The sequence below is a fragment of the Talpa europaea genome (genome assembly GCF_964194135.1).
Source record: "Talpa europaea genome assembly, chromosome: 10".
Classification (NCBI taxonomy): Eukaryota; Metazoa; Chordata; class Mammalia; order Eulipotyphla; family Talpidae; genus Talpa; species Talpa europaea.
The window spans coordinates 110,283,420-110,311,131 of NC_140077.1; the positions used below are offsets into that span (position 1 = coordinate 110,283,420).

At 41.9% G+C, this 27,712-nt stretch overlaps 1 protein-coding gene across 3 annotated transcripts in view; it reads right to left on the bottom strand.

Annotated features, from left to right (window-relative positions):
* Positions 1-725: 725 nt before the first annotated feature.
* The window catches only part of GAB1 (GRB2 associated binding protein 1), a gene marked incomplete at both ends in the record, with an annotated part of 99,672 nt that continues 72,685 nt past the window's right edge, over positions 726-27,712 (bottom strand). For 2 of the 3 annotated variants that reach the window (XM_084244961.1, XM_084244962.1), the window contains 8 exons: positions 726-884; positions 3,244-3,366; positions 6,900-7,023; positions 7,845-7,938; positions 15,421-15,724; positions 15,914-15,999; positions 17,215-17,816; positions 21,732-21,957. In XM_084244961.1, coding sequence (XP_084101087.1) covers positions 726-884; positions 3,244-3,366; positions 6,900-7,023; positions 7,845-7,938; positions 15,421-15,724; positions 15,914-15,999; positions 17,215-17,816; positions 21,732-21,957 — 1,718 coding nt within the window. Of the gene's footprint in view, positions 885-3,243; positions 3,367-6,899; positions 7,024-7,844; positions 7,939-9,609; positions 9,700-15,420; positions 15,725-15,913; positions 16,000-17,214; positions 17,817-21,731; positions 21,958-27,712 lie in introns of all 3 variants that reach the window. The other variant, XM_084244960.1, reaches the window with a different exon arrangement.

Consider the following 27,712-nt stretch of genomic DNA (forward strand, 5'->3'; position numbering starts at 1 on the left):
GTGACGTGCAGGCTTACTCCATAGCATAATTCTGTCTTCTGAGGTGTAAGCCGGCAGAATCTTCACTCAATGAACCAAAAAAACTGGAATTGACAACATGGAACAAAGTTCTACCATTGAAAATTAAATGTACATGAAGCAGAGGAGTAGCTCCTGACACCAGTACATATATTATCGTCGGCATTTTGGAAGGCAATGAAGGAAGTGGACCGCACTCTAGCTGACAAGCTAACGGTCACCACCTGAGGTTTCAGGTGGACATGTCAACTGAGTCTCTACTTCTCCTCTTAATGGTGTTAGGCTGTAGTTAAAGAGCAATTTCCCAAACTAAAAGTAGCTTAGTTAACTCGTTATATGGAGTAGTGTGAGGAAAAACAAGAACTCCCAAAGGAACTATGTTAAGGTACATTTGAGAAAACCAATGTTTTAAATGAAAAAGTGCATCAATACAGTAATACTACAAGTGTGTTAACTATGGAACAAATGCTTCCTCTGGGAGCCACGCAATACTATTTTCCCACGTTATTTACATATGATGAATTGTTCAGATACCACAAAGCACCATTGACAGTCGGATTATTTGATTATGCCTGGAGACTTCTTGGACAGTCCACGCCTCTTGGTCGAGGATCTGCCTGGAGTAGATGTCTCGAGCCATCTTCGGTCAAACGGGATTCATCTTTACAAGTGAGTTCTCTTTTGTTCAAGCCAACAAAGCAGTGTTTTCACTTGACGCTCTTGGTGGGTGTTTCGGACTCCGTGGACTGCCTCCCGTCCGTCCAGGCTTCCCGGGTGCTCTTCAGGGCCAGGGTCTTCTGTTGGTCTACCACGACGTAATCCACCCGCTCATCGGCCACGCTGCTGCCCGAACCACTGCTCTTTTGCTAAAAAGTTAAGGAAACGAACCTTAAAGTCCCATATAAATAGATGTACTTCTGAGCGAAATTCAGTCTTAAAACACACACACACACACACACACACACGTGCTGTGCGTACTCTGGGAAATCTACTGGGTCACAAAAACATACCGTTACTTCAATTTTACATTGCTGACTCCCTCCTAATTGTAAAGGGCTTTTCTTTTGCACTTAAAATTATTGCATGTGGGCCTCCCTGGTGGTGCAGGGGGTTAAGTCTTGGCACTATGAAGCTATTGGCAGCCACTGCACATGAGTTCGATCCCCAGCAGAGGAGCTGACCCACATGGTGCAGCAGACCTCTCCTGTCTCGCCCGCTGCTCCTCTCAGCAGTGTATTTCAGTCCATCTGCCCATTCTGCTCCCCCCTCTGTCTCTGGTAAGTCCTCTTACCCCTGCCCCCGGACCTCTGGCCTACACCCCAGCTCTTCTATGCATAAATAAATAAATCTTAAAAAAAAACAAAACACAAGGAAACAAGCACTCAAGAATCTGGGTTAACAGAAACAATCACACAGAGTCAGACTTTCACAGACTTTAGCTACCAAAATTAGTGCATACACAGTACTGTTTATATATAGATAATGTTTAAGGAATTAGAAAAAAACTAAATAAAAGGAATAAAATAATAAGGAAGAAGAAGCTATTAAAGCCAGCCAGACATATTTGAAAAAAGAGAAACAAAACTTCATTTTAGAAATGAAAAATAAAATAATTGAAATATTAATTTTTTAAAAGATTTATTTATGCATACAAGAGCTGAGGTACAGGCCAGAAGCGTGGGGGGAGGTGAGGGGATTCACCAGAGACAGAGTGGGGAACAGAACAGGCAGACTGATGAAATACACTGCTGAGGGGAGCAGCGGGTGAGGCAGAAGAGGTCTGCTGCGCCATGTGGGTTGGTCGCTGGCCGGCACGGAATCGAACTCAGGCTGCAGAGGCTGTGGACAGCGTCACAGATTGTGCCTTAACCCCTTGCGCCACCAGGAAGGCCCCCTAATTGAAATATTAATTAAACAGAAGGATTGAGAGGGCTGAGATTGGTGAAGGAACTAAAGCAATTAAGAACAAAGAAAATCAAACAGAAACATGGAAGAGTGAGAAGCGGTGTGGAAAGCAGAGAACAGCACACCAATATCTAGCTAGAAGCCTCAAGAGACAATCATAAGATCGATAGAGGAGCCAAATTTAGAGAGATAATGATTATGACTTTTCCAGAATTGACAAAAAGTATGAATCCAAAAATAAAGCAGAGAAAATAAATAGAATCCAAGTCTAGATGTGTAGACACACCATTGTGACCTGCAGAAAACCAAGGATCCAGAAAAGATCTTAGAAAAGACAAAGGCTTAGACTGACCCATGCCGTTCGGCCAGAACAACAGACGCCAGACAATAACAGAACAGTATTTTCTATGTGTTGAGAGAATATGATTGTCCAACAAGAACTGTCAACTCAACAAAATTCTTTTTCAAAACCAAGGGCAAAATAAAGACATTTCAGTTCAACAAAAACTGCATTTACCAGGAATGGACCTCCACAAAAAGGACGTCCAAAGGAGGTATTTTAGGAGGAAAGAAAATGATTACAAAAGGCAGGTTTAAGATACAAGAAGGAATGAGTAAAAAGAGAAGTTTTGAACATGTAGGAAAATGTAAAACAACATCATCTATAGAGTTAAAACAGAATATTGCTACTACTACTACTATCTCTGTGGGTTTAACAAAAAGAAAAAACTAAAATTTTGGATAAAAATAGCACATAAATCAGAGGGGAATAATTTGAACTAACACGGGAAAAAGAGTAAAGACACTGACTGACTTTAGAATTTGTGAAGGAAGCTTTGCAATGGCGACCACTAGGAGAGCAGGGAAGACAGAGCACTTCCACGTTCTGCTAGAGAAGAAAAAATGTACTAGTCTCCATAACTTTTCTTTTTTTTAGAAAAAGATTTTATTCATTTATTTTTGCATAGAACTAGGGTATAGGCCAGAGGTGCGGGCAGGTGAGAGGATACACCAGAGACAGAGTGGGGAGCAGAACAGGTGGATCTACTGAAATACACTGCTGAGGGGCGGGCGGAGAGGTCTGCTGAGCCTGTGGGTCAGCTCCTTGGCTGCGGATCAAACTCATGCCTTAGCAAAGTGATGGCGCTGAGACTTAACCCCTAGTCCACCAGGGAGGTGCTCCATAACTTTCTAACTTGTGGTTATGAAATAGCTTAAATTGTAGCCTTTCCTAAATATAAATTAACCGCACTAAAAAAACTCCCCCAAAGGAGATAGGATTCTTCAGAGTTACAACGTCATTGAACGCTGTTCACTTACCTTACGTGGTGGTGTGGATTTCCCAGAATCTAAATCAAGATCTAGGTATTCCACTTGCTTGTCTCCTTTGGGCTTGATCATAGGGCTGCTTCCTCCGTCGAGGCTGTTACTGCCAAAAAGATTCTGGAAGTATTGGAAAACAAAACCAACTCTCAGACAGTCGTGATACATAATACTTATCTTGTTGGCGACTGAAGACTAAATATTTATTTCAATAGGATGTAGCTTGAAGAAATGTCTGCTTAGAAAATTAAATAATCTTTTAGGATGGGGAAAAGAACTAATATTTTAAAAACTGAATAAAACTTAGCTTAGAGCAAGCTCAAAGTTGTTTCAAAAGTTAAACCTGGTGGAAACTAAGACATCACACCACCGTTCACTTGACAGCATAATCTGAACATTATCTCAGTGCTATCTTTACTCAACTGTAGTAACTACAGAATCGTTACATGCCTTGCTTTCACATAAATGTTTAAATTCCATATTTTGTTAAAGGCCTTTACACTAAAATTAGTTTAGAATCAGCACACTAGCTGAAGGCTGTGAATAGTTATTCTATTGGCAAAGTCTATTTTGTTTCAACCATCTGGAATTTTTATCACTTAATTTCCTTGGTCTTCTTAGCCTGAACCCTTCTGTCCTAGCAGGAATTGTGTAACAGAGGGACGACTCTCTAAAAAAAGACTGAAGGAAAAAAAAAAAGAGAGAAAAGAGAGCTGTTTTATAAACAAGAAGGAAAAGCTCAGAATAGAAAAATGAAAAAGAAACAGGCAAGTAGGAATTTGACAATGAATAAAAAGGAATGGACGACAGGAACACAGACCCTCTCCCAGAACTACGAGTCTTCTAGGTGTGTCCCAACAAATGACTTGTTTCCAAGCCTGGGCGCTCTCAACCCCATTGATAAGTGTCTCTGGCTTCCCACAGGCAAACTGCTTGATATGGAGATTTTCACCCACATCTTATTTCCTTTGGAAGAAAATAAAAATGATGTAAAAAGTCAAACATTTGTACTTGTCATGAAGGACAAACCCATTTGCAAACTGCTTAAATCTAGTTCCACTGAGTCTGTTATATTTGCTGCTGCCTGGTGCACACTCCCCAGCACACGGCCATTGCCATGCTCGCTGCACACTCTGGACTTTCAGTCTCCTCCGAGTGAGTAACCTGCGTGACTGAACGCGACAGTCCAGGTGGAGAGACAGATTTCTATTAATGTGGTTTTTGACTTTCAATTTTGGGGAACAGATTTTTAAAGATTTATTTTATTTATTTATGAATACAAGAATTGGGGTACAGGCCAGTGGTGCTGGGGGTGAGAGGATTCACCAGGGGCAGAGTGGGGAGCAGAACAGGTGCATCTACTAAAATACACTGCTGAGGGGAGCATCAGCAAGACAGGAGAGGTCTGCTGCGCCATGTGGGTCACCTCCCTGGCCGGGGATCAAACTCATGCTGCAGAGGCTGGGCGATAGCTTGATAGCGCTGAGACTTTTACCCCTGCACCACCAGGGAGGCCCTGCGGAACAGATTTTTAGATCGCATTTATCAACAACGCTACTAAAACATTTACAGAAAGGAGGAGGATAAATTCATGCAGGGCATGAAATGTGGAAATAGGTGTGGATGCTCATGTGGCACAGCCCCTGCTCTCTAGTTCAGTTAAAAACTGAAATTTTTGTCTCCAAATGATTCCATGCTTCATTCTCACATAAAAAAAATCACGCAGGAGTGTGTGTGTGTGTGTGTGTGCATTCTGTGTTCCAAGGTGATAGACAAAAGGACCCACGCCTGGAATTTCTCTCATGAGCACGGCCCAGGGACACGAAGGGCGCCTTGCAGGTAGCACGTGCATGCCGCACCTCAGGAAGCCATTCTGGAGTTTCTCGGAACTGCTTTCTGTCTAATTATTAGTAGAACTGGACATTTTTTCATCACTAAAATGTTAAAATTTGTGGCCCTCCCTCTGGCTCCTCCTTCCTAAAGGAAAACTTTATTCTTGATACAATCCCAACAAGGAACAGCCTGCCTCTGTTCTAGCCTTAAATTTGGCATGTTCCCAAAATAGTTTAGAACCCTAAGTTTCTAGAAGTTCCTCTAAGTATTCTTTGAATTAAAAAAAAAAGTGTTTTGTTTTCCTAAAATTCTTTTAAAAAGAGGCAAATCATCAAACCTATTGTTGATGTTACTGGAGTACAGCCTCACCATCACTCGATTTCAGGGGTCACTTCAACGCTTCAGGTCACAAATGCTGGATTGCAGCTCTCTATATAAACCAGAGTAGCAACCCAGTTGCTGATTCGGCAGACCCCCTGCTCCCCCACATCCTGTGCGCAGACAGTTCTGTGCCCAGACCATCCTGCCTGTGCTTTGGGGCCGCGTTGGATCGGATCCTGTCTCCACTTCTGAGTCTATTTCTTCACTGACACCATCAGCCCCAGCACACACCAGGTCCTGTAAAAATGCCCATGTTCCCTCATCCTGACACCAAGCTCCAAAGGCTTTGGGACATCACATGATCACTCTGACCTGGTTTTCTTTCTTATTTTTTTTAAAATTTATTTATTTATGTATACAAGAGCTGGGGTGCAGGCCAGAGGTGTGGGGTGGAGGATTCACCAGAGACAGAGTGGGGAACAGAACAGGCAGACTGATGAAATACACTGCTGAGGGGAGCAGAGGGTGAGTCAGGAGAGGTCTGCTGTGCCATGTGGGTCACCTCCCTGGCCGGGGATCGAATTCATGCTGCAGTGGCTGCAGATAGCTTCACAGTGCTGTATCTTAACCCCTTGCGCCACCAGGGAGGCCCTCTGACCTTCTTTTCTAAGGAAGAGTCAGCTGGGATGAACCTGATGTAGCAGCAGCAGGAGACAGAAAGACACATTGACTTTCTATGTGAAGTGGCGTATGGATATTTACACCCAGCATATTTACCCATGTTGGACTTTACCATACTATTTTGGAATAGCGCTTTAAAAAATAGAGAGAAGCAGGGCCTCCCTGGTGGTGCAAGGGGTTAAACAGTGCACTATGAAGCAATCCACAGCCACTGCAGCACAAGTTCGATCCCCGGCCAGGGAGATACCCACTTGGTGCAGCAGACCTCTCCTGCCTCGCCTGCTGCTCCCCTCAGCAGTGTATTTCAGTTAGTCTGCCTGTTCTGTTCCCTGCTCTGTCTCTGGTGAATCCTCTCACCCCTCCACCCCCACATCTCTGGCCTGCACCCCAACTCTTGCATGCATAAATAAATCTTTAAAAAAAGTGTTTTTAAAAAAAAAAGTAGGGAGAAACAGAACAACAGACAAAACTAAACCAAGACAAATCCTAGAAATCTGAGTGTAGAGCTGAGGCTACCAGAGGGAGAGTGTGGGGTGGGGAGCAGAGGTGGGAGGACACCTGCAGACTGTGGTGAAGGATTAGGGGGGGCTTTGGTTTTGGGTATGGTGACCTACATCTGAAGATTGAACCAATTGCCCTAAATTGTATACAGTGTTGTGAACCAAGTCACCTCAATGAAAAACAAAAAGTGGCCTTCTACCTTTTCCTTAAGTATATAATGAAAGCTGGAAAGACCAGATTTATAGAATGGAAAAAAGCCTCCAGGGTGAGTGCCAGGAAGGGCTGCTCAGGAAGACAGTTAAGAAGACTTTACGTACCGAGTCTTCACTGGACAGGTTTGGATTCATGGGGACATAGTTCTCCTCGCTGTCGTGCGAGTCGCTGCTGGAAGTCGTGCTGTGCACAGAGTCAGGCCGGGGGGACAGGGGGAACCTGGAGGAGCTGATACAGAAACCACCTTTACAACACAAATATAATCCTGACAAAACTTCTAAGGTCATTTGCAAAACAACATGAGAGAGCTTTGACATGCATTCAGACATGCTCATTGAGGTTTACGATCATTTATTGTACACATATCATAACACAACTGATCAAGCACATTCAAATGCACACCTATTATTTGTAAACAATGGTACCTGGGGCATCCAATCATCTTGTGTAAAACACAAGAAAGATGACTGCTAGTGAGCTGGGGGTAAGTGGACAGTCATGGATATAGAAAGATTTAAGGATTCCTATGGTATATGTACACACAAAATATGAACACATCTTCATTACAGGTTTATAACTTCACAGAGTCTTCTCACTCTTATATCCAAGTCTAGATAAATGTTGATTACATAATCTTTAATCAAGAAATTTCTCCAATTTTCCAGATCAGTAGTTCTCAGAAACTTTTGGTCTTATGAACGCTCTTAAAAATTACAGTGCACCCCAAAGAACTCTTGTTTCTGTGAGTTATATCTATGATTATTTACCATGTTATAAATGAATAGCAAGCATTTAAAACACAAGAGTATACAGATACATCCATTCTACTAGTTGTCACAACATCATCAACTACTATGTGGTCTCTGGGAAACTCCAGTGTAACCTCATGAGAAGAGAGTGAAAAGGCTAAGGAGATTATCTTAATGAAAATAGTTCTGACTTCTAAGAACCAGAGTGGCGGCTCCCCAGACCATCCTTTGAGAACCACTGTTTTAGGCCTTTTCCATCGGTGTGAATAATAAAGCTACGTACTTTAAACAAAGACTTACTCTCGAGCAAAACTCCTGGTGATGGGAGATCTAATCGGGGCTTGTAATTCTTCCCATTCCGGAAAGGGTTTAATTTCTAAAGGTGCTGGCTTGACTGAAATAAAGAGAGAGAAAGATATTTTAGTGTAAAGAAATCTGGAGAATGAACAAGATCCCCTCTGGTTTATCTCTACATATGGGTTAGAGCCAGAAGACAGTGAAGGCCAGAGTGTCACACACAAAATAAGAGCCAAAAGGGTTGTGGGGCTGGACCATGATCACAAAGTTAAAATAATAATAAATAATAGAATAATTCACAGCAAAAGCTAAATCAGATGTTCATGATTGCTTAATCAAATCCCAAAGCTCCATTACAACATGCAGCTTTCTTATATAAGTAAATGTTTTATAATGTAAACTACCTAAGAGTAATGTGATCCCATTCCTTAAAGAGTACTTGACATACAGTATTTATTATTTCCTTACTTTATTTTTTCACTCATTTTATCCTCACATATGGAGATTTAAGTAAAAACACTCCTTTTCTTCAATATCAAAGCATCAATTGTACTACTATATATAAAAATTATGCATAAAAAGTATTAAATACAAGTTTATCAAAAATAAAAGCTGAAAAAAAATTAATGATGAAATCCCTTAAGTTAATTTCTGTTAACCTAGAAGCAAACAAATTAAAACAATAATTTCATCTTCAAACTCAGCTCAGAGAAAAGGCCATAATTAATCATCTCAAGTTTTTAGTTTAATTTAATCAACAGCATCCTTTACCAAATTAGTAAGAACAAATGCCAGTATCTTTATTAGTATTGTTTATAAGGGATCTTTGCATATTTATGGTAGATAATTATTAACTAGTATAAACTATATTCTCAGCCCTTTCTGTAAAGACTGACGCATTTTTCAGAAATTTATGAATGAGAATTGAAACAACATTGCTTGTTAATATTCACTGTATTTTAAAGGAGACGATTAAAAACACAGCAGATAAATATCTTAGCTGTATTCCATTCAGCCGTTCTAAAGAAAAATGTTCACTTTTTCAAATTTCCTTTTGGTCTTTGTTCACAGATGTGTAATTTTAACCAACTACTATAATTACCATCAAACTATAAAATAGGTGGTCACTTCCAAGGACCAGGAACATTCACTGAAGCTTATCACTATTTTTGTCAAGGCAAATACAAAAAACTCAAAGTAATTTTCTGAAGACCAGATGTACTTATTTAAATTCAAGTTGAAATAACTTTGCTCATCGAAGCCCTTAAATGGACATGTACTGAGTAATAAGTTGACTGAAAGTACTTAACTGGTATGTTCAACTTTTCTGAAATCCCAAGACGAACAGCAGTTTAACTGTCAAACTCTAAGTCACAGCATAAAATAACTCATCTATGGGAAAGATTCTGTTTTCTGTGTCAGGATAGGATACACACATCACACACAAATACAAGCGACAATCGGAACTCATAAGCAGTCCACAAGCTTAAAGCAAACAATGGATTGATGTTTGAAAGGTTCAACGAATAACACAGAAGGGCAAGACTAAACATATATTATCAAATATTTAGCATGCTGCTGTTCATGGCATAACAGCTAGATCTCGGTGTATATTATGGGGAGCACTTGTTTTAGAAATAACATGCTGGGATGCTTTATTTACAACAGCAGTAGCATTTAAGGCTGTTGTCCTTTACTTTTTAAGAAAAAAAAAATCACAAAATAAACTCCCAAAGCCCCATCCAGCATGCATTACTAACGTACATACCCTTTCTTCTTGTCGGAAAGTCCCCTACGGTTTGTGAATCAGTTCGCTCTAAACCTTGGGGTTTGGGTCTTAAAATTTTAGGACTCTGACCTAATTGGTAAAAAGAAGACTCACTTAATAGTTGTTTTTTAATTGGAAAAAAATGGATTTTTTAAAAAAGAAAAAAAAAGCAACAGAGCTCTAAGCAGGAATGTTAACATGTTACATCTCAAAAGCATTAACAAGTTTGTAGAGAATATTCCCATTTTGCGGTGTATTCATGCTCAGTACATGGGGAAGAAGGAAGCCACATGCGACAATGTATAAGCCAGGTGTTAAGAAAGGGCGTCGGGTGATATTGGGGTCACCAGCTTGGTTAGTTGTTAGCTTGATTTGTGGGAAGGGAGGAAACACATGTGCCATGTTAGTTATTTTTCTAACATGTCTACAGAACTGGATCAAATGAAAAAAATCAGAACCCCCCTCAGATTCCAAGTACATCTTTTCTTGGAGGTTTGGCATCTTATGAAGACCTAAGGTCTACTTCCCTATAATTACCTTCTTCATTCGAGGCAGGAATTTTAAAAACCTTCATGTCACTATTCCAGTACCTCCTGACCAAAGTCCTTCTAGAGAAGCAGGTGGAACCGACAAGGTTTATTAACCCAGGATCAAAACTAAGACCCACAGTTTCCCCTGGCTACTCAATGACATCATTTTGGCAAGCATCAGGCTCGAGGTCCTGGGCCTGCATGTTGTCTGGCCTTAACTTTAGTGTTTGAAAGCAGAAGTGCAGTTGCCGTCACTGACTTCTCATTCAACCACTGCCATGTCCCAGTGGCACTGAAAAGTCCAGTGAAAAGTCCAGATTTGGAAAAGTGGGCCAAGTACTCTCTGTGGAAGCTGCTGTAAGAAGTATGATTTTATAATATTTTACCTTAAAGAATTAATTTTTTTTTTCTATGGTTTCCTTAAATCTCAGAATGAGCTTTCTAGGGGATTAGAGTGTATTCTCTGCCTGCAGAAACCTTTTAATGGTATGCTCAGGGCAGAGTGCAAGCTCATTAGCATGGATCCTGACCCAGGCCAGCAGGCACCTGCAAGGCGTCTGGCACCCTCCCTCTACACACTTCTCCCTCCCTGCGCCTCTGCATGACTGAGTCAGTCCCTCTCCATTCTGTTCAAAGAGGCCCACTCGGCTGCCTGCCCGCTGACTGCCCAGCCCTTGGTGTTCCCCTCCTCTGCCATCATTTAATCGCACTCAACCTCTCAGACTTTCCTCCGGGGAGCTTCACCGAGAGTGCCAAGAGCTTACCTCAGCCACAGCCCTGCCAGGCCAACTATGATAATGTGTTTACTTTCCCACCTCCGAGCTGCGGAGGTGAGCTTCTTTCGGAGGTGACATCCTCTCCCTTGTGTCTGGAGACCCAAGGCCACGCAGAGGTATGGCCGACCCATCAGGGCAGGCATCAAGTCTGGGTACATCGGCCACCCTCTCTCTTAAACATGGTCGTGTTGAATCTGATCAGTATCATAACTTGTTTCTACTTTAAAAGGGAGTAAAGGGCGACTGAGTGTTGCTGGTGATTCCAAATATGGCCAAGACCACCCTGTGAGGTCAGGCTTCACCTAGGCAGCCCTTTCTGGAAAGTCTGTATACCACTCAGCATTGTTTGAATAGGCCCTGCCTGTAAAAATTCAGCTTAATGTGAAACATTTACTTCCCATATGACAAGACTAACTCAGCCTACATGATTTACTCTTTCAAAGGTTTACTATTTCCAGTAGGCGTCACAAAAATCAGGAAAGAAGAAAAATAATTCACAACATTATTATTCTCTGTTAATTCAAAAATGTCATCAAGGCGGCATCCTGAAAATCTTCTATATTCAATTTAAGGTCTCACTGTATAAAGAAAAACATAGTAACGCCAATTCACTAGAAGGCTGAGGCTATTTCGGAGGACACAAGCACGTGTGAAGACTATGCAATGAACGTGCACCCCTTACCCTGATTCCCTGACGCTGCGATACCCAACCAGAAATCTGTTTTCAGCTTCAAACTTTAATACCTGTTTATTAAGCCGGTTAGACTTGGCATCTTTCAGCTCTCTTCCAAACATTTATTACAGGATAAAAGTACGTCTTGAAAAACATGGTACTTTTTCATCACATTCAAAAACTTCTGTAGATGATCTCTTAAAAACGTTCAGAGAAAATATGTCTGAAGGATCCACTTACGGAAGCTCCAAGGATAGATGTTCCAGATGCTCCTTACACCAAAGTGATGAGCCAGGTGGAAGACACTTTAGCCAAACCAATGCACATGCCAAGCACCAAGTCACCATGTGTTGTTGACTAAAACAACAGTGGCCAGAACTATTGCACAAAGCCAGGAACAGACCAAACCAAATCAAACCAAACCTAAAAACAGCACGAGAGTCTCAAACAGCTGCTCCGTTATATCAGAAGGAGACAGTTTGGGGTGGGGAGAGGACAAGATAAGTGCATCGATGAAATAAGGTAGATTTATGAAATGAGAAGCTGCAATCATTCTAAAGATGTCCCAAACTTGACAAAACTACTTTCTATTAAAATATGAACTTTTTGATTGAAGCAATCCAAACATAATTTGGTGTGCATTTCCAAGGACTTACCTGCTTTCCTAATATTTAATCTGTCCAGATAGTGTTTCTCCTCCATTAATTTAAATAAACCTCGGTTCACAACAAATACTAGAGTGACAGAGACAGTAGGGGAGGGATGGGTAAAGGGCTCCAGAAATACATTAAACCTAAGTGATCAGGAAATCTATGTATTTTTGCAGCCTCGATTACTTAGAAGTATTTGAAAAACTCATCTGTCCTACAAACTATAGCAGCTGACATCTATAATTGGGGGTGTAAACAAGGCTAGAATGTCACTCATTTGCTGCAGACCCATCCAAAGAAGACAATCACAGAAATTGGGTATTGAACTAGCTATACTGGGATTTGACACTAATTAAGTCATATTTGATAGAATTAGCCTTACTTATTAGGAGTTCGCCAGAATAACAACAGATTGAGTGCTCTCTCTGACGTCACACAATTTGAAATAAACAGTCACATCTGATACTATCCATTAGAAGAAATTCATGAGCAAAGAGGACGATTATTCTACAGTTCAAGTTGTTCAAGATGATCTTTGCTTTGAGATGTAAAGTGGGGTTTTAAAATGTATTTATCTTCCAAAGTGAGCTGACAAAGTTTTCCCTGCAATGTTAAAAGCCTTCTTGTATCATATTTATTTGAAAAGTGGAACAGTACCAAAGCAAAGCAAAAACCTTTTTAAAATTTTATGGTTTTAGTAGTTTCTTTACTGCTTTGCTAAACCTATTCTCTTTGATTTTGCCAAAAACTAGATGGATATCTCATTCTGTCTGGTATTTCATTCTCAGTTCATTTTATATCTAAGCAAAGATACCAAATGAATAATGAGCAAGCCAGGCCAATGTGCTCAGGATTGTCTTTCAACGGTTCAGTTAATTTTTATAAGTCTAAGCACCATCTCCAGAAGTGACCAAGAACATTTGTTGTTCTGTTCTAGTGTACAGTCACTTTAGGTTGATGGAGAGAAGCAGCAATTCATCCCTGGTAAGTGGAGCATATAGCACTTCCACTGCACACACAGGGAGGCCTAGCTACACCTGTGTGTAACACATGTACCATATTATTATAATATATATGCAATATAATATATAATACAGGGTACATGAATTCTACGATGCTAAAAGCACAGCACTGCGATCTTAAAACCTGTCTAAATGTCAATGGAAAGATTTCCTGATACTGCATCGTTTCCTATGTGGAACCATTAATATGAACTCGAAGGAGAATTTTTAAACTATGTCTGCAGACCCCAAGGGCAGGAAGGCACAAGCAGGGAGGACTTTGAGCTTTGTACCCTAACCAAAGGACACCACCTCCAAATTTATGTTGGGATCTGAAGATGTGAACCTGTTATATTTGAGGTTAAAATGTAGAGATCTAACATGCACTGATCAGAGGAAAATAAGCCAAGAACCAGTTTAGCATTAAAATAAACATTTCAGACTCTCAAAGAGTTCATGACACTTGTATCTTAATCCCTAGCACTCTGTGAACTCACTGATAAATCTATACATGTCCAGACATAACTGTGCTTATTCTGCCACAAAGAAGAAAGTGACTAAGGATGTCGAAAATAGATTTAAAGACAAGTGGGGACAAAGGGAAACAAAAAAGTCATCAAATAAAGAGGCTGAGATGCTCATGCTCCTCCTAAGATGCCACCTCCCTCCCTCCCAAAGGCCCTGCTATTGGTTGCTGGGGCCACAGGCTGATGCTATGCAGGTTTCCAGAAGGTGGGTGCCGCGGGCCATCTATGCTCTGTCCTGTGCCTGGTGTGCAAAGACAAAGACCAATCGGTGGTGTAGGAGGCATTTAGTGACAGATGTGGGGGCTGCGAGGACCCAGAAAAAAGAAGCCACGAGCAGAACGGAGGCCCCTGAGGGGAAGGGAGTCCAGAGCGCTCAGAAAGCAGAAGCTGAGCAAAAGCCGCGGAGCAGAACACAGCAGAGGAGGACAGATGTGAGGGAGACACAGCAGAAGCAACGCCTTCCCAGGGACAGAGCTGCAGCGGGAGCTGCTGGGAGGCTGTCCCCAGGCTGCCCCGGGGCCCGGTCACGGCCCCCTTCAGCACATGGAAGACAGAGCTTAAAGCAAAATGAAGCAAAACTCACTTTGTTAAGGTAAGTCTCAGTCTCTTGCCCACAGCTGGAACTCAACTAGAATATTAACGATCTAAGCCCAGGTGCATGAAAAATGTACACAAATGTGACACCTTTTTAAAAAGCTAATGCAAGTGTGCTATAAAATCCCCAGCAATAGTGCCTCTCATCACACAGCCCACATACACGAACGTGCATGGGCGTCAGGATTAAACCACGCTCACAGCCTGCTCCGACACAGCTGGCTGTTTGAGTCTTAACTACTCAAACTCACATTTTAAAAACTTGGGTCCACATCACTCATTTGGCTGAGAAGTTCCTTCTTCACACTGACATCTTAACAAGCTATGCTGCCTTCGAATTTAGTGTTACTTTGGAGGGCCAGCATGAAAGAATAAACTAGGCCTTATTTATACCCGAGCGAAGGCAGAATCACTTTTAAGAAGTTGTTACACGAATGGAACAGGGACGATGAGCCAGGCACCCTCACTGTCCTACAAGAATGTCAAGGGCACCATCGTCTGAGTCTGATTTGAAGGCATCTACTCACAGGTGGGCACAAAAAAGCTGCCAAAGACCCTATTTAGTTGCAGAAGTATTTGGTTTGATCTGTAATGTTCTAATTTCCTTTTTAAAAAACAATTAAATGGGCTAATACAACTTAAAAATGACAAGATAATCTAGAGATAAAACTTGCAATTTCTGGGTTCTTTTGATGTATCAGATTTGCCTATATTATTTTTCCAAGTCACCAAAGGATGGCTGTGAAGGGGCAGCTAACCACTGCATTTCAATGGCGCAAGGGCAGTCTAGTGTCTGCTCATTTTCTCCTGTTGCTTGCCAACCCTTGTGAGTAAACTCTGCCCGAGAGACAGGAGACTTGAAAAAAAAAAAAAATCATAGCTGGACATCCGTGTGTGATACAATAATTAAGCATCTATAAGCAGCAAGACCACGTTACTTAGCAAGCTGATAACGAAGGTAACACGATATGCTCCAAAATTTCTGGTCCTAATTCTGCTTGAGATTTACTGACAGCCAAACGCAGCTCCAGCCCGGCAGCTTAAGCTGAGCTCTCCTTACCTTTTCTGTCTGGCTTGAGGTTCCGATCCACAGGGGGTGGTTCACAGTCTACTACAGGAACTGGCCTTCTGGGAGGGGTCTTTGGGCTGGATCGGAAGCCCATATGAGCAGGAGGAGGAACTTGCATTCCAAATGAGGAAAAATCGAATGTCCCCGGAGTCATCGGCACGTAGTTGGCTTCCTGCATGGGTTCGGTGAAACTGCTGGAATGCTGTCGTGGGGGCGAGTTGGGGTTCATTGGGACATAATTTTCATCCAGTTCTTCACTTGATACACTTCCCACTGTCAACACATTTTTGATTTTCTAAAACACACATATGTTTCTTTTAATAAACATGACTACTGTCAAGCAGGAAAATACAATTGTAAGTCACTTCTATTCATGTAGCCTAGAGGGACTCTTAGGTCAAGATCTCATTTAGTCTCAGGGCAGTAAGTGTGAAGGTTTTGACAATGAAACACGCTCGATGGTGCCAAGGTCAATGATACTTACGAAGTGGTTATGGAAGCCTTCAAGTGAACTAGATCTATCACTTGGAAATGTTCGTGGAATATCATAGCAGTCTTGAGAACTAGCATCTAAAACAGAGAACAAACTATCAACATTTTTTCCCATCTTTGCCAAGCTTTTAGAATAATTCGGAATCAACTATTCTCTCTCTTTACACAGATATACACAGGTTCGCATGCACACATACAAGATTTTTAAAAGGATGCTCACAGAACAGTCTTCAGAATTCACACATTAACCACTAGAAAATGCAGAGTCTCACTCGCTGGCTAATCAATACCATTACTGATGACGACAGTGAGTGAATGCCCAAACCTGGGATGAAATATTATTATTTCAAGATGGAGAGAAGAATAACTTCTATTTTCTTATCTTTTGCATAACCCTGGGCCTAACTTATACCTCATTCATAAGTAGGCAGATGGTTACTTCAAGAAGGGAGTCAGAAAGGGGAATGGCATGGCTGAATAAGTACTGAACTCAGTAAGGAAGGACTATTCGCAATGCATTAATCTTTATCTTCTTGAAGACTACTACATAACTTGACCACAGACTACAGAAACGTCAGCATAAGGCCGTTAGTGGACGTGCAGTTTAAGCATTGTGGTCTGTCTCTGGGACTGTGTGAAACTCTGTGGGTAACCCACATTTTTTCTCCTCAAGGTCTGTCTCTAACTTCTGACAGGCTCAGGAGATGGCATAGAAAGAAGAGAAGCAGCTGGGAGAAGCTGTGGGAGAAGATTCAGAGCCTTAAAGAGAAATAACACAAACACCCAGAAAGCAGAAAGGTGTGATGGGGACTGAGTAGCACCTGTTACACACAACATAAGAATGGCTCATCTGGGAGGGAAGGAAACGGATCCCAACAAAGGGGACACTGGAACGGCTGGAGGGCGTACAAATACAGGAAGGGGTAAGAGCAGAGGGTCCTGGGGGGCTGACTCACTTGCTGCGCCTCTGCCCCAAGACGGCTCTGCCCACCCAGGATATTTAGAGCGGGAACGAGCTGTGCTCTCCCTGCTGCAGTGAAGCCTGCGAAGCCACACTTCAGAGAGGGACACGTCCAGCCCTTCCTCCCCGGTCTGGGAACAAGCACCTAGACGCGGGCTGTGTGCACAGGCCCCCTCCTGGACCCGCTGCGCCCACACCTGCTGCAGAGCCAAAGGAAATTCAGCAACACCCTCCCATTTTACGACACCTTATGCCTAAGGGAACAAATATCCAGAAAACCCGATTTTCTATCCTTAACCTTGACAACACAGCAGAAGCCAAGTGGAGCTGACCTTTTCGCAGTTTGTTCAAATCCACGGTGGAGATGGTGTTACTACGTGACGGCGGCATCCCCGCCTTAGGGATGCAGTAACTACTGTCAGTGTCTGAGGCCGTGCGTGTGATGCTACAGGTTTCCACAGGGGACCGGTCGTGGGCTGGATGCGGTTTCGGTGGCCGAGGGGGAGGGATATCGGGAATAGTGTCAAGCTTTGATGTCTGTCCGAAGGTCCCTTCTGGAAAAGTCCGTGGAATCTGGTAGGTATTGCCAGGTGTTGGAGGAATGTCGTAACTGATAGATACATGCCTCATCTGGGCCTCCACACTGGACGTCCCAGACGGGGTATTGAAGACGTAGAGTTCTCCATCTGCTTCGGTACTTGACGGAGACACCTTTGGTAAGACGTCATGGGAATAACTCCTGGGGAGGTTGTACAGGCTGGAGTCCACAGACACCGAGGCCGAGCGGGATGCTGGTGAGTCGTATGTCACCTGCTGCTGGAAGAAGCCATTCACCCCATGTTTGCTCTGGGAGGAAGTGGGGTTTTTATGAGAAGGGACGTTATCGTTGCAGTCTGTCTCAGAAGACGTGGATTTTGCAGAATCCATGTGTGTTCTAAAGAAAGATGGTTAATGACAAGAAAACATGTTGAAGACACAAGACAACCTTTGCACACATGCACTTATAGCTTAGAGATCAAAATGCATCGTTTCTTTCATTCGATTTTTTGATGTGTGATCCATAAGCTTCAAAGCATGAATGTTCTTTGGTTTTTATGATTGCACAGCAGCTAACGAAACCACCACCACAAAACCACCAAAAAAGCATTCTTCTTAGTTCTGTCCTGTCCCTGCCCACACCCCCCACTCCACCTGTTAAATGAATCCACACATAAAACCACAATCCCTGAAGCACTGGCGTTAGAGACACAACTCTGAGAAAGGTCGGGGGTTTGACATGAGGAAATGCCTTTTTCTGAAGAGCTCGCAGAAGCTTAATGGCCGCACCACTGCTGCACCTGCCCGCTGCGCTTGGGCCCACCTGTGGCAAACTGTTGATCTGTAAAACTAAAAGTCTAATGATTACCTGGTATTGATTTATTCAGTATGGAGCCTATCACTTGATAGGCTCTCCCTAGCTTCCTTTCTATTCACTTTCTTTAATGAACATTTAGCCAGTACCCTAAAGAGGATGAAAACACAAGCTATAGAGGCAACCAACTCCAAACAGTAATTAACCTTGGGGCATCTCTTTAGCGTATATTTTAGGTTTGGGGTACATTATCAATCCCTGCATCTTATGGTATCACAAAATCTGGGCTATAAGCCAAGATGAAGCTAAGAATGCAGCATACTCACACCCCTTAATGCTAAATTACATATCTAATCACCTCTGCGTGTTGCCCGAAGTCTGGGAGGAACTTAATATTAAAATAACAACTCGAGATAGTTTTCTCAACAGGCTCACGCCCTTGAGTTCTTAGTGACATCTGTGTTGTGTTTATTCACTGAAGCCCCCACCTCCACCCACCCCAGTATCAGAGACTCCATGCTGACATGTAGATCCTGATTTTCCTTCTCCCTCATGGATTAACCTCCTATTTCACTGACTGTCACCTTCTTCCTGTCTCTCCCCCTCAAATGGACAAGAGAATCCAGCTCTCTAATCCTTTACCACAAACATCATTGAAATTCTTGTAACTTCACTTTGCAATGAATATTGACAATCCATCTTCTCATCAAACGCTGAACCTCATCTTTCAAACCCATCACCTTCACTTCTGCTTGGTTACCCCAGTCTTACCTGGCTTCTAGAGCTCCCTCGATGGATGGTCCCCCCCACCCTGCCTTTAAAAGAAATGTCTTTATCCAGATACTCTAAGTTCAAAGTAAAATGAACTTGGATTTGTTCTTTCTGGTCTCCACCATCATTAGGGGACAAGCCTCCCACCCAAGCTTCTAGTCTCCTGTCCTGTTCTCATCCCAACTTCATGTCCAAGTCTCTGCTGGGGTCTACACCCCAGAACCCTCATAAGTGCCCTCATTTCCACGGGTTTCTCCATCTTCTGACCTATCCCTGGGACCACACTGCAGTGCTGCTTTAAGACCAGTGATTTCAAATGTGGTTTTCAGATCACTCACCTGCACAGAGAAAACCTTATCAGGGTCCCTGCAGGCTGTGGGAACTACTCCACTGCCATCGAGGCTACTGCTAAGCTGACTCCACCACGTCTGATCGTGTGTCTTACCAGCCCCCAACCCAACCTTCACTAAAGCAGGCTCTTCTCATCACCTGCCTCCCACCAGGCTCATTCTACCTCTCCTTTCCCTCAAGCTTAATTTAATTTAAATCAGTCAATCGATCTCAAGCTCAAATCACAAATGATGTTTTCCCACCATATACCGGATATAGTCCAAATACAATTCTCACCCTCCATCTAAAGAACACCTGCACTGTCCCTTCTAGAAATTGCTGGTGCCAACTACACAAATTTGAAAGTCTGCACATCATTTCATTCAAATTCATGAGTTAAAAAAAAGTTAAAAGAAGCTAGAGGTATCATGAGTTATAAGCGAAGTTCCTGCTCTTATTAGCTTATGCTTTTCATGGATAATAAATGAAATTCTCAAGCCTTTTCCAATTCTGTCATCAAACAGATAAGAAGGCATGACCAGGATGCTGTGCAAATTCAGAGTGGCATTTAATCCAACCTGGAAGTCTGAGGGATGTTTCCAGGAGGAACACACCTCTGAGTTGAGTCTGGTGGGATGGACAAGAGTGTGCATGGCCATAAATTCTCAGCTCTTGCTGCTGTCTAGAAACTCTCAATGTCTTATGTTTTAATTTCTTCATGAGCTTTACTTTACCTGCAAACTGTGAAGGTGACTGTCAGGAGGGCACTGCACCTCATGTAATTAGTTCGTACCTTCATAGCATCTCCCGGAATAGTAGGTACTTCATAAATATTTGTAATTTAACTCACTTTTGCAAGATACAAATACAAAATATATCAGGGGATGATTCTAGGCCTAATTTTTACAATAACAAGAAAGCTGTGATACCATCAAATCGATGAAACATACTCGGTACAAAATACAATGTCCTGAAAATTGTCGTTTAGTCGCTGGCTTTTAACTAGTTGATACCGAAAAAATTGTAAATCTCCGTAAAACAAAACTGTCGTTAGTAGTATAGGTAACCAAGTTGCCAGTGTGTAATTTTAATTACTCACAGCAAACAAGCAAAATCAAGTTAGAATTTGATATTATTCACTACTGTGGATTTATAACAAAATTTTTTTTGCTCTTACAGGTAAAATTCCATTACAACAAATATACTGAAATCCATCTTTGGCGTGTCTGTGAGGCGCTTCCATCAGCTCAGGTAGGGACAGAGTCACAGAAAGGATCCTGTGTGTCTTAACAAACTCTACATAAAATCTCTGAACAAGTGTTTCCTGTGCTCCAAACCCAGTAGCATTCACTTTCCACAGGAAAAAAGTTTTTTGTTATAAAACTTCGTATCTGATAACTGTGATAACATCTTTCAATCTACACACAGCTCATCCCACTTCCAGTCTGTACCAACAGGTAGTAAATTGCCGCCAAGACCAGTGCCAGCTGGCACATAGCTGTTCATGGCAGAGGCAGCCCCATTGTAATTTTTTTGTTTCTTTTTCAAATAGCAAAGCAGCTGCCTTTCAGTTCTCACTGTTACCTCGGACCTTCCAACTGCTCAGCCTCAAATGGCAAGGACTACATTAAAGTATTCAACAGATTACGAGATAAGGGGCAGGTGGAGGCAGAAGAGGCTGTGATGGGGCAACCAAGGATACGGGAAAGGCCTCTGGCAAACACTGACATTCGTTTACTTCTTTCTACTTAAAGCTTTCTAAAGTCAAGGCTTGGGGTAAGCTCTGCTTCACTGCTACGTTCAAAGATTTCAGAGCGTGGATTTCACGACATATTTGATTGCATCAAATGTCACTAAAACCATTATGTATATCCATAGCATCTGCTGTATTGGGATTTTACCTGTACGATTAATTTCTCACACAGTTCAAAAGCAACCACAACACACTCACTGCAATGGAATCGTTTTGCTTTCAAAATCTTCCAGTAGCAGGTATTCCTCTCCTTCTTCAGAAACAAAAGATGACCCTTGGCTGGTTTACAATCACATAAGAAATGGAGCAAGATCACCATTTATAAATCAGTGAAATCTGTTAAGCAAGTAATACTGTGAGTCTGTAACAAAGAGCATGAAACAGGAAGGCATATTTCCCAAAGAGCCTAGCAGGGAGCCGTGTTCTGTGACCAAGATGGTGGAAATCGCGTTTCTTCAAAAAAAAAAAAAAAAAAAAACCCTCAGAACTCAAGAGTGGAGGAATATAAACCCAAGGGTCAGTCTATGCAGATGGTTTCTTGTAAGCCTTCAGATCAGGGCTATAAATTTTATAGATAAGAGTCTTGAACCCATGTGCGCATATGCACGCGCTCATGCACACACACACACCACACACTCTCTTACCTGGCAGGTTCAGGCATCTTGCTTTGACAGTTGATTAGCAAGAGGTAGTCTTGAGGATCCTCCTGGAGGCCAAGAGTTTCTAGGTGTGGCGGAGAGCTGATGAGCTGATACGGGGGAGGTGGCACACCAGACGATGACTCCACTTGAGTGGACAGTGGTGCTGTACTTACAGGTAAAGGTAAATCAGCTGGTGCTTGTAAGGAGCTGCCAGGTGGCTTCACAGGATCTGAAACACCCAAGAAGAATGATCACTGACTCTCCCATTTTAGGAATTCTTTTCTGTAACAAAGCTACGTGAATGTATGGAGATAAATCGTTGAAACACATGAGAACAGAATCATGCGTCTTGAGGACACATGTCATTCAAACAAATGTCACTTCATGGCCACATGTTGACAGGAAATGATTGATTCCTGTCAAAGAATAAGCCCCTTTCTCTTCCTAAGGCTCTACAGATGCCTTGAGGAGTCTTTAGTTTTGAGTGTACTGGCAATGAAGATGTATTTCAATCTTAGGAGGACAGGTTTTTTCCCTCCCAGGATAATAATGAAGTACTTTTTGGAGTCAAGACCACTTTCCAAGGAGACCAAGTTATTAAGTTGTATCTACAGTCCATGGAGCCGTAAGTACCACAGTCAGCTCTTGACCTTCTGTGTATTTTCTGGATGTAGGTAAATGGAAGTGATCATGTTTTTCCACCCTCCCGCCACTGGCATCAAGGATCGTCACCTGTGGTCTTGCACGTGTGCCTGAAGGCAGACACCTGGAGTAGGGTGTGGGCATGTGTAAGTGGGCACGTCTGGGCTGAGAGGCTGGGTATATAAGGGTGCCGTCACCGGGATGCCAGAGGTGGCAGAGAAAAAAGCAGCAGAGACAGAAGAGAGATAGCAGAGCATAAAGACCACAAAACAACGCCAGGGAGCCCAGAAAGAGTGAAGATTCACCGGGGGCCTGCCAGCTTCCTGGCCCCCCGGTCACCTGCCTTCCGTGTACCTGGTTACTGAACTACATGTAAAAAGCTCAATAAAAGTCCTGAAAAAGCCACCAAGGACTCCAGGACTCTCCTTTATCTGTCTGCCTAGATCATGGAGAACCTGCTCTGTGCCTCGCTGGCACTACACTTGGTCATCCTTTTCTTTCTACTCAGCAGACTAGGGGAAAATATTCATAACTCCTGAACTAGCGGAAAGAAACTCTATTCATGTTCAGGGAAAGAAATCTTATGGCAACATCTCTTCCCTCGATTGACAGCCTCATCTGCCACGGTGTGGATTGTTACAATATTTTCATGGAAAAGGAGTGAGCAAATAAAGAAGTAATTTATCAAGTACTTAACTATGCTCCGAGAAGACATATTAAAAGAAAAAACAGCTGAATTGTATAGAATGAGTTCATTTGAAAATAAATTGAACAACGTCATTTGAAAACAAGAAATAAAATCCTGTAATAACCACTGAATCAACTAAGTTTAATTTCAAGGGCCCAGTCGAAAAGTTCTGTTAATCTGTTTAGGAAGACAGGCTATCCATAATCCAGCAAAAGGTAAATGTTCACATATGAATAAACAAATTTGTTGTCTATTTATATTGAAATAGAAAAGATTGGGGTGAAACTGAGATTTTGTATAATAAAACATAACCCCAAAATGCTGAAAAATGGTGAGGAAATTATTAATATGTTCTATCAAAAGACTCAAATGAAGGTCACCTGTCCTGTCCCTTCACCAGGTACTACAAAATAACACCACCTGTTTTTGATGCCTTGATATATTCAATTTTAATATGCATATAAGCACCACAGTAAAGTTTACTTGGCTGATTTTATAACTTCATCTCCCTTGTCAGAGATACTCACATCCTAATTGTAAAGCTTGAGTAAGATAGCACTATGGCTAAAAATAACAGTTTTCTCTCTAACTTTGGTTCCCCAGAACAAACAAGAAGGAACAGAATTTACATAGTAGATGCTCAAACAATATTTCAATCACCAGCAGGAACATACTAGGCACTTTCTCTGCATCAGTTTGGAAGAGAAGAATGCAAGGGGCACCCCCAAACCTACAAGACCCATTCATTCACCTGCACTTGCAATTCCAAATTTGCTCCCCAAGAAATATGTGATACTAATTACATTGGAAACCGTCCTCCTGTTGGAGGATAGAAATGGAAGTTGAACTAATTTTTATCTTTGTTATGTCAATGTCAAGTCTTCACACAAGCTCAACTAACAATAGCTCACACTTTAAGCCAGAAGCTCATTCTTTCTTTATTATTTATGCGAAAGGCAAGAAGAGAGCATGGTGAGAATACAAAAATGAAATCTTGGGACATTTATTCAACATAACCCCATAATTTCAGTGAGAACACATAAACCACCCGTCTGGTCTGCTGGGTGTCGACTCTAAAGAGTGTATATAACATACGCTAGGAAACGTTTTCCTGTTTTGATTCAGTTGCAAAATAAATGGGAGATTTATTTAAGGGGATTAAAAAAATGCCACAGATGAAACTGTGAATCAGAGTAAATCTCTGCCATTGTTAAATGAAAGAAACTGCGGAAAAATATTTACCTTCCATGGACGAGCTTAAGAAAAATCTATACAACATCGAGAAGCAAAAAAGCTGAGGGATTAGGAAGCAGTTCCTAAGTCCTAGGACCTGTACTTTATATATTTCTCCTTTCCCCTAGCCTCGAGCTTGATAACAGTGGTGTAATCCAGTTCAATTTAGTTCTAACTAAAACAAAATGAAACTAAACACCAGGAGGAAATAATACACCACTATGGAATATATCATGTGGATTTACATTTTCCACTTGATTCCTAAAGTCACTTTTCCAGGTGGTTGCTTTTATAAATACACTTTTCCTTTAATGTCTTCCTAAACTTGATGTCTATACACTAAATATACTGAGTGATTCATCTTGGAGGTGGATGGGGAGCCAGGGGGAATGGCGCGCGTTGGGGAATCACCCAGTTCCACAATCACATTTGTCTGACCTTGTTTTATTAACACAATGGGACCATCGCATTTTTAACCTTCCTGTTCTCCCACCTGTGAATGACATAAGTCCTTGACCCTCGACAAAGTTTACAGCTGCCAGATCCTTTGATTTTTCTGAAAAGAGGCCAGGGATTCAAAGGTTCCTCTCCCCACCACTGCCTTTTAATCTTTTTTTTTTTAAGATTTATTTATGCATACAAGAGCTGGGGTACAGGTCAGAAATGGTGTGGGGGAGAAGGTGAGAGGATCCACCAGAGATAGAGTGGGGAACAGAACAGGCAGACTGACTGAAACACTGCCAAGGGGAGCAGCGGGCGAGATAGGAAAGGTCTGCTGCGCCATGTGGGTTGCTCCCCGGATGGCCGGGGATCGAACTCATGCTACAGAGGCTGTGGATTACTTCATTGCGCAGTGCTTAACCCCTGAGCCACCAGGGAGGCCCTGACTTTTAATATCTTATTCCCAATATGGAAAGATTCATATATCTTCTAGGAGGTAAGAACTAGAGGAAAAACTTCCATTGTATTCACTAGCAGGTTTATGAACGAAAAGACCTTCAAACAGCAGAGAAAAGCAAACCAACCCATTCCAAACTGCACTGCATCAAAGGCTTTAAAAGGTAAGGAGGCCGCCCTATCACCGAGGTTCATGTCTTTACAAGCTGGACTTTTGGGGATTACGTAACCTGTGCTGACTTGACTATATATGCACACACTCACTCGGCTCTGTATACTTCAACCAAGCATGACACTGTGTAAATATTCTCAAACATAACATTTCTGGCCAAAGTTAACCAACCATTCACACTATGAAACCTCGGTCCCACCTTAAAAAGACAGGTGATCTGCCCCTATTCTATCCTGGAAGTAGCTGCCTTGCTCCCTTGCTCTTTCTAAGTAAGGCTGGTCTCAAGTTTCTGAGAGCCAACCCCAGTGTAGGGTTTGCTTATGTGTGTAAAATTATTTCCTGTCTCTTAATTCAGAAGGCATGAAGAGTATAATTAGCATCCATTAAAGGCCTAATAAGCTGTTGGAGCAAACTCTTAATTGAATTTTACTTAGAAAGCTAATAAGTACTGCTAAGGAAAGCCTTAAGGAGCTTTCGGTGAAGAGATTATGTGAGCACTACAAATAATATATTGCTACCAGAGCTCTAGCTTAAAGCATAGTTTTACCCTATTTGGAGTCTCAGTGGCCGGTATTAGCGTCCCTCACAGAAGCTGGGGTGCCCAGATAATGCCTGTCAACATTCATAATGCTAGAGTTAGGTTGGGGTGTCACCCTCAGCTACTGAGCTGCAGACCAGCCTGAGGCTGCATTTCTCAGCATTTGTTTTTGTTTAGCAGATTTAACAGTTTCCACCTGCGTGGAGAAATGAATATAAATCTGCACATTTCCAAGAAAAGCAAAAGAAATTAACTTGTATTCTCAAACCCACTAAATCAAAGCATGCACAGGAGCCACACGCGGTCCGACGACTAGAAGGTGAAGCCGGGCTGCGGAGCTGCCCACTCGGCCACCCGCCGTCACCTGGGGCAGCGGAAATGACACGGCAGCGGTATTTTAAGAGGTTCCTGGAATCAAAACACAGGTCAGAATTTTCCCCTTTCCTTTTGTTTTCGGGAGAAAACTAGTTATTCTCCTAGGGACTGGGGAGAGTTATTTTCTCCTACTGTGCTATCCAAACAGAGTCTGTGCTTTTCCACGTCTGGCCTGAAATCAGTCTAGTGAAAAGCCCTTTTTGTGTTATTAGTTTGAAGTCAAGAGTGGAGCAAAGTCAATGCTAGGAAATGGGAAAAGTACGGGGCTCGGGGACAGATGGACGTAAAAACAAAAACACCCATTATTTGGTGATGGTGCCGAGCTCTATTTAGAAAGGAGACTATAAACAGGTAGTGGTTAATGGAAGACAAAGGCATTTTGATATGGACCTTGTCGTATTAAACTCAACAAACGTGATTACAAAAGATAATAGCAGTTCTTTGTGGTTTAGAATTTGATACAAATCTTTAACATGTGGCGTTTTTAAAGGCATCTAAGCAAAGTCAGCAACTACAAATGAATAAGGAAATTTGGTGGTTGACTTGTAATCCATGTGGTTTTGCTACTACGCATCATAAAAACAAAATTACAGAGCAAGATAAAATGTTTTCATGGCTCCTTGATACTATACAATGAAGCACTGCTCATCTTTTGCTGATTTATTCCAAAAACTCAAATTTTTGACATACTGGGAGATATTTTTAACTTGGCTATTTGGGAGATGGTCAGGATAAACTTGTAAAAAAATCTAAGTTGCAGAATTTAAAAAATAAATGAAGTAGCATTCAGATATAGCTCAGGAACTAAATTTAGGACATGTTGGCAAAAGAAAGTCCTTAGGGGTTATTTTTAAAGAACAGATAAAAATGATTTGTGATTAGCATAGCTGTTCTTGGTAACCAGCTCACATAGTATAGATATCAGATTTGATTAGTCATTATTCATTTCCTTACAACCGCTCCTTTTATGGTTATTGTGAAGACAAAAAGTTCATAAATTGGATGTTTTACTCAAGTCAAATATATTTCCAATGTTTTATAAGAATTCAGGATTTCTGTAACCAAAAATGTCACTGTAGCTTTGAAGTTTTGAAACTTCGCTCCACCCTATACTGGTAGGAGGTACATAAAGTGAAAATATATTGTGAGGAACTTGGGCTACCAATATTAATGAAAATGTTCCATTATGTACAAAAATAAGGTTCTCAGTACACTATCAGTTAAAATCTCAGAGTTACTTACAACTACCTAAGCTTTCCTGGACCTTCTGAAGACTAAGTCTACTGCCATCTTAGGATTCTTTATTTTTTCTTTAGCAGAATACATATTGAACAGTATTATAATTCCTAGATTATTTGCCTGTCTCTCCTACTAGACTGGGAGCTCTGTGAAGGCCATATATATATGTATATGGCCCTCTGTGTGTGTGTGTGTGTATG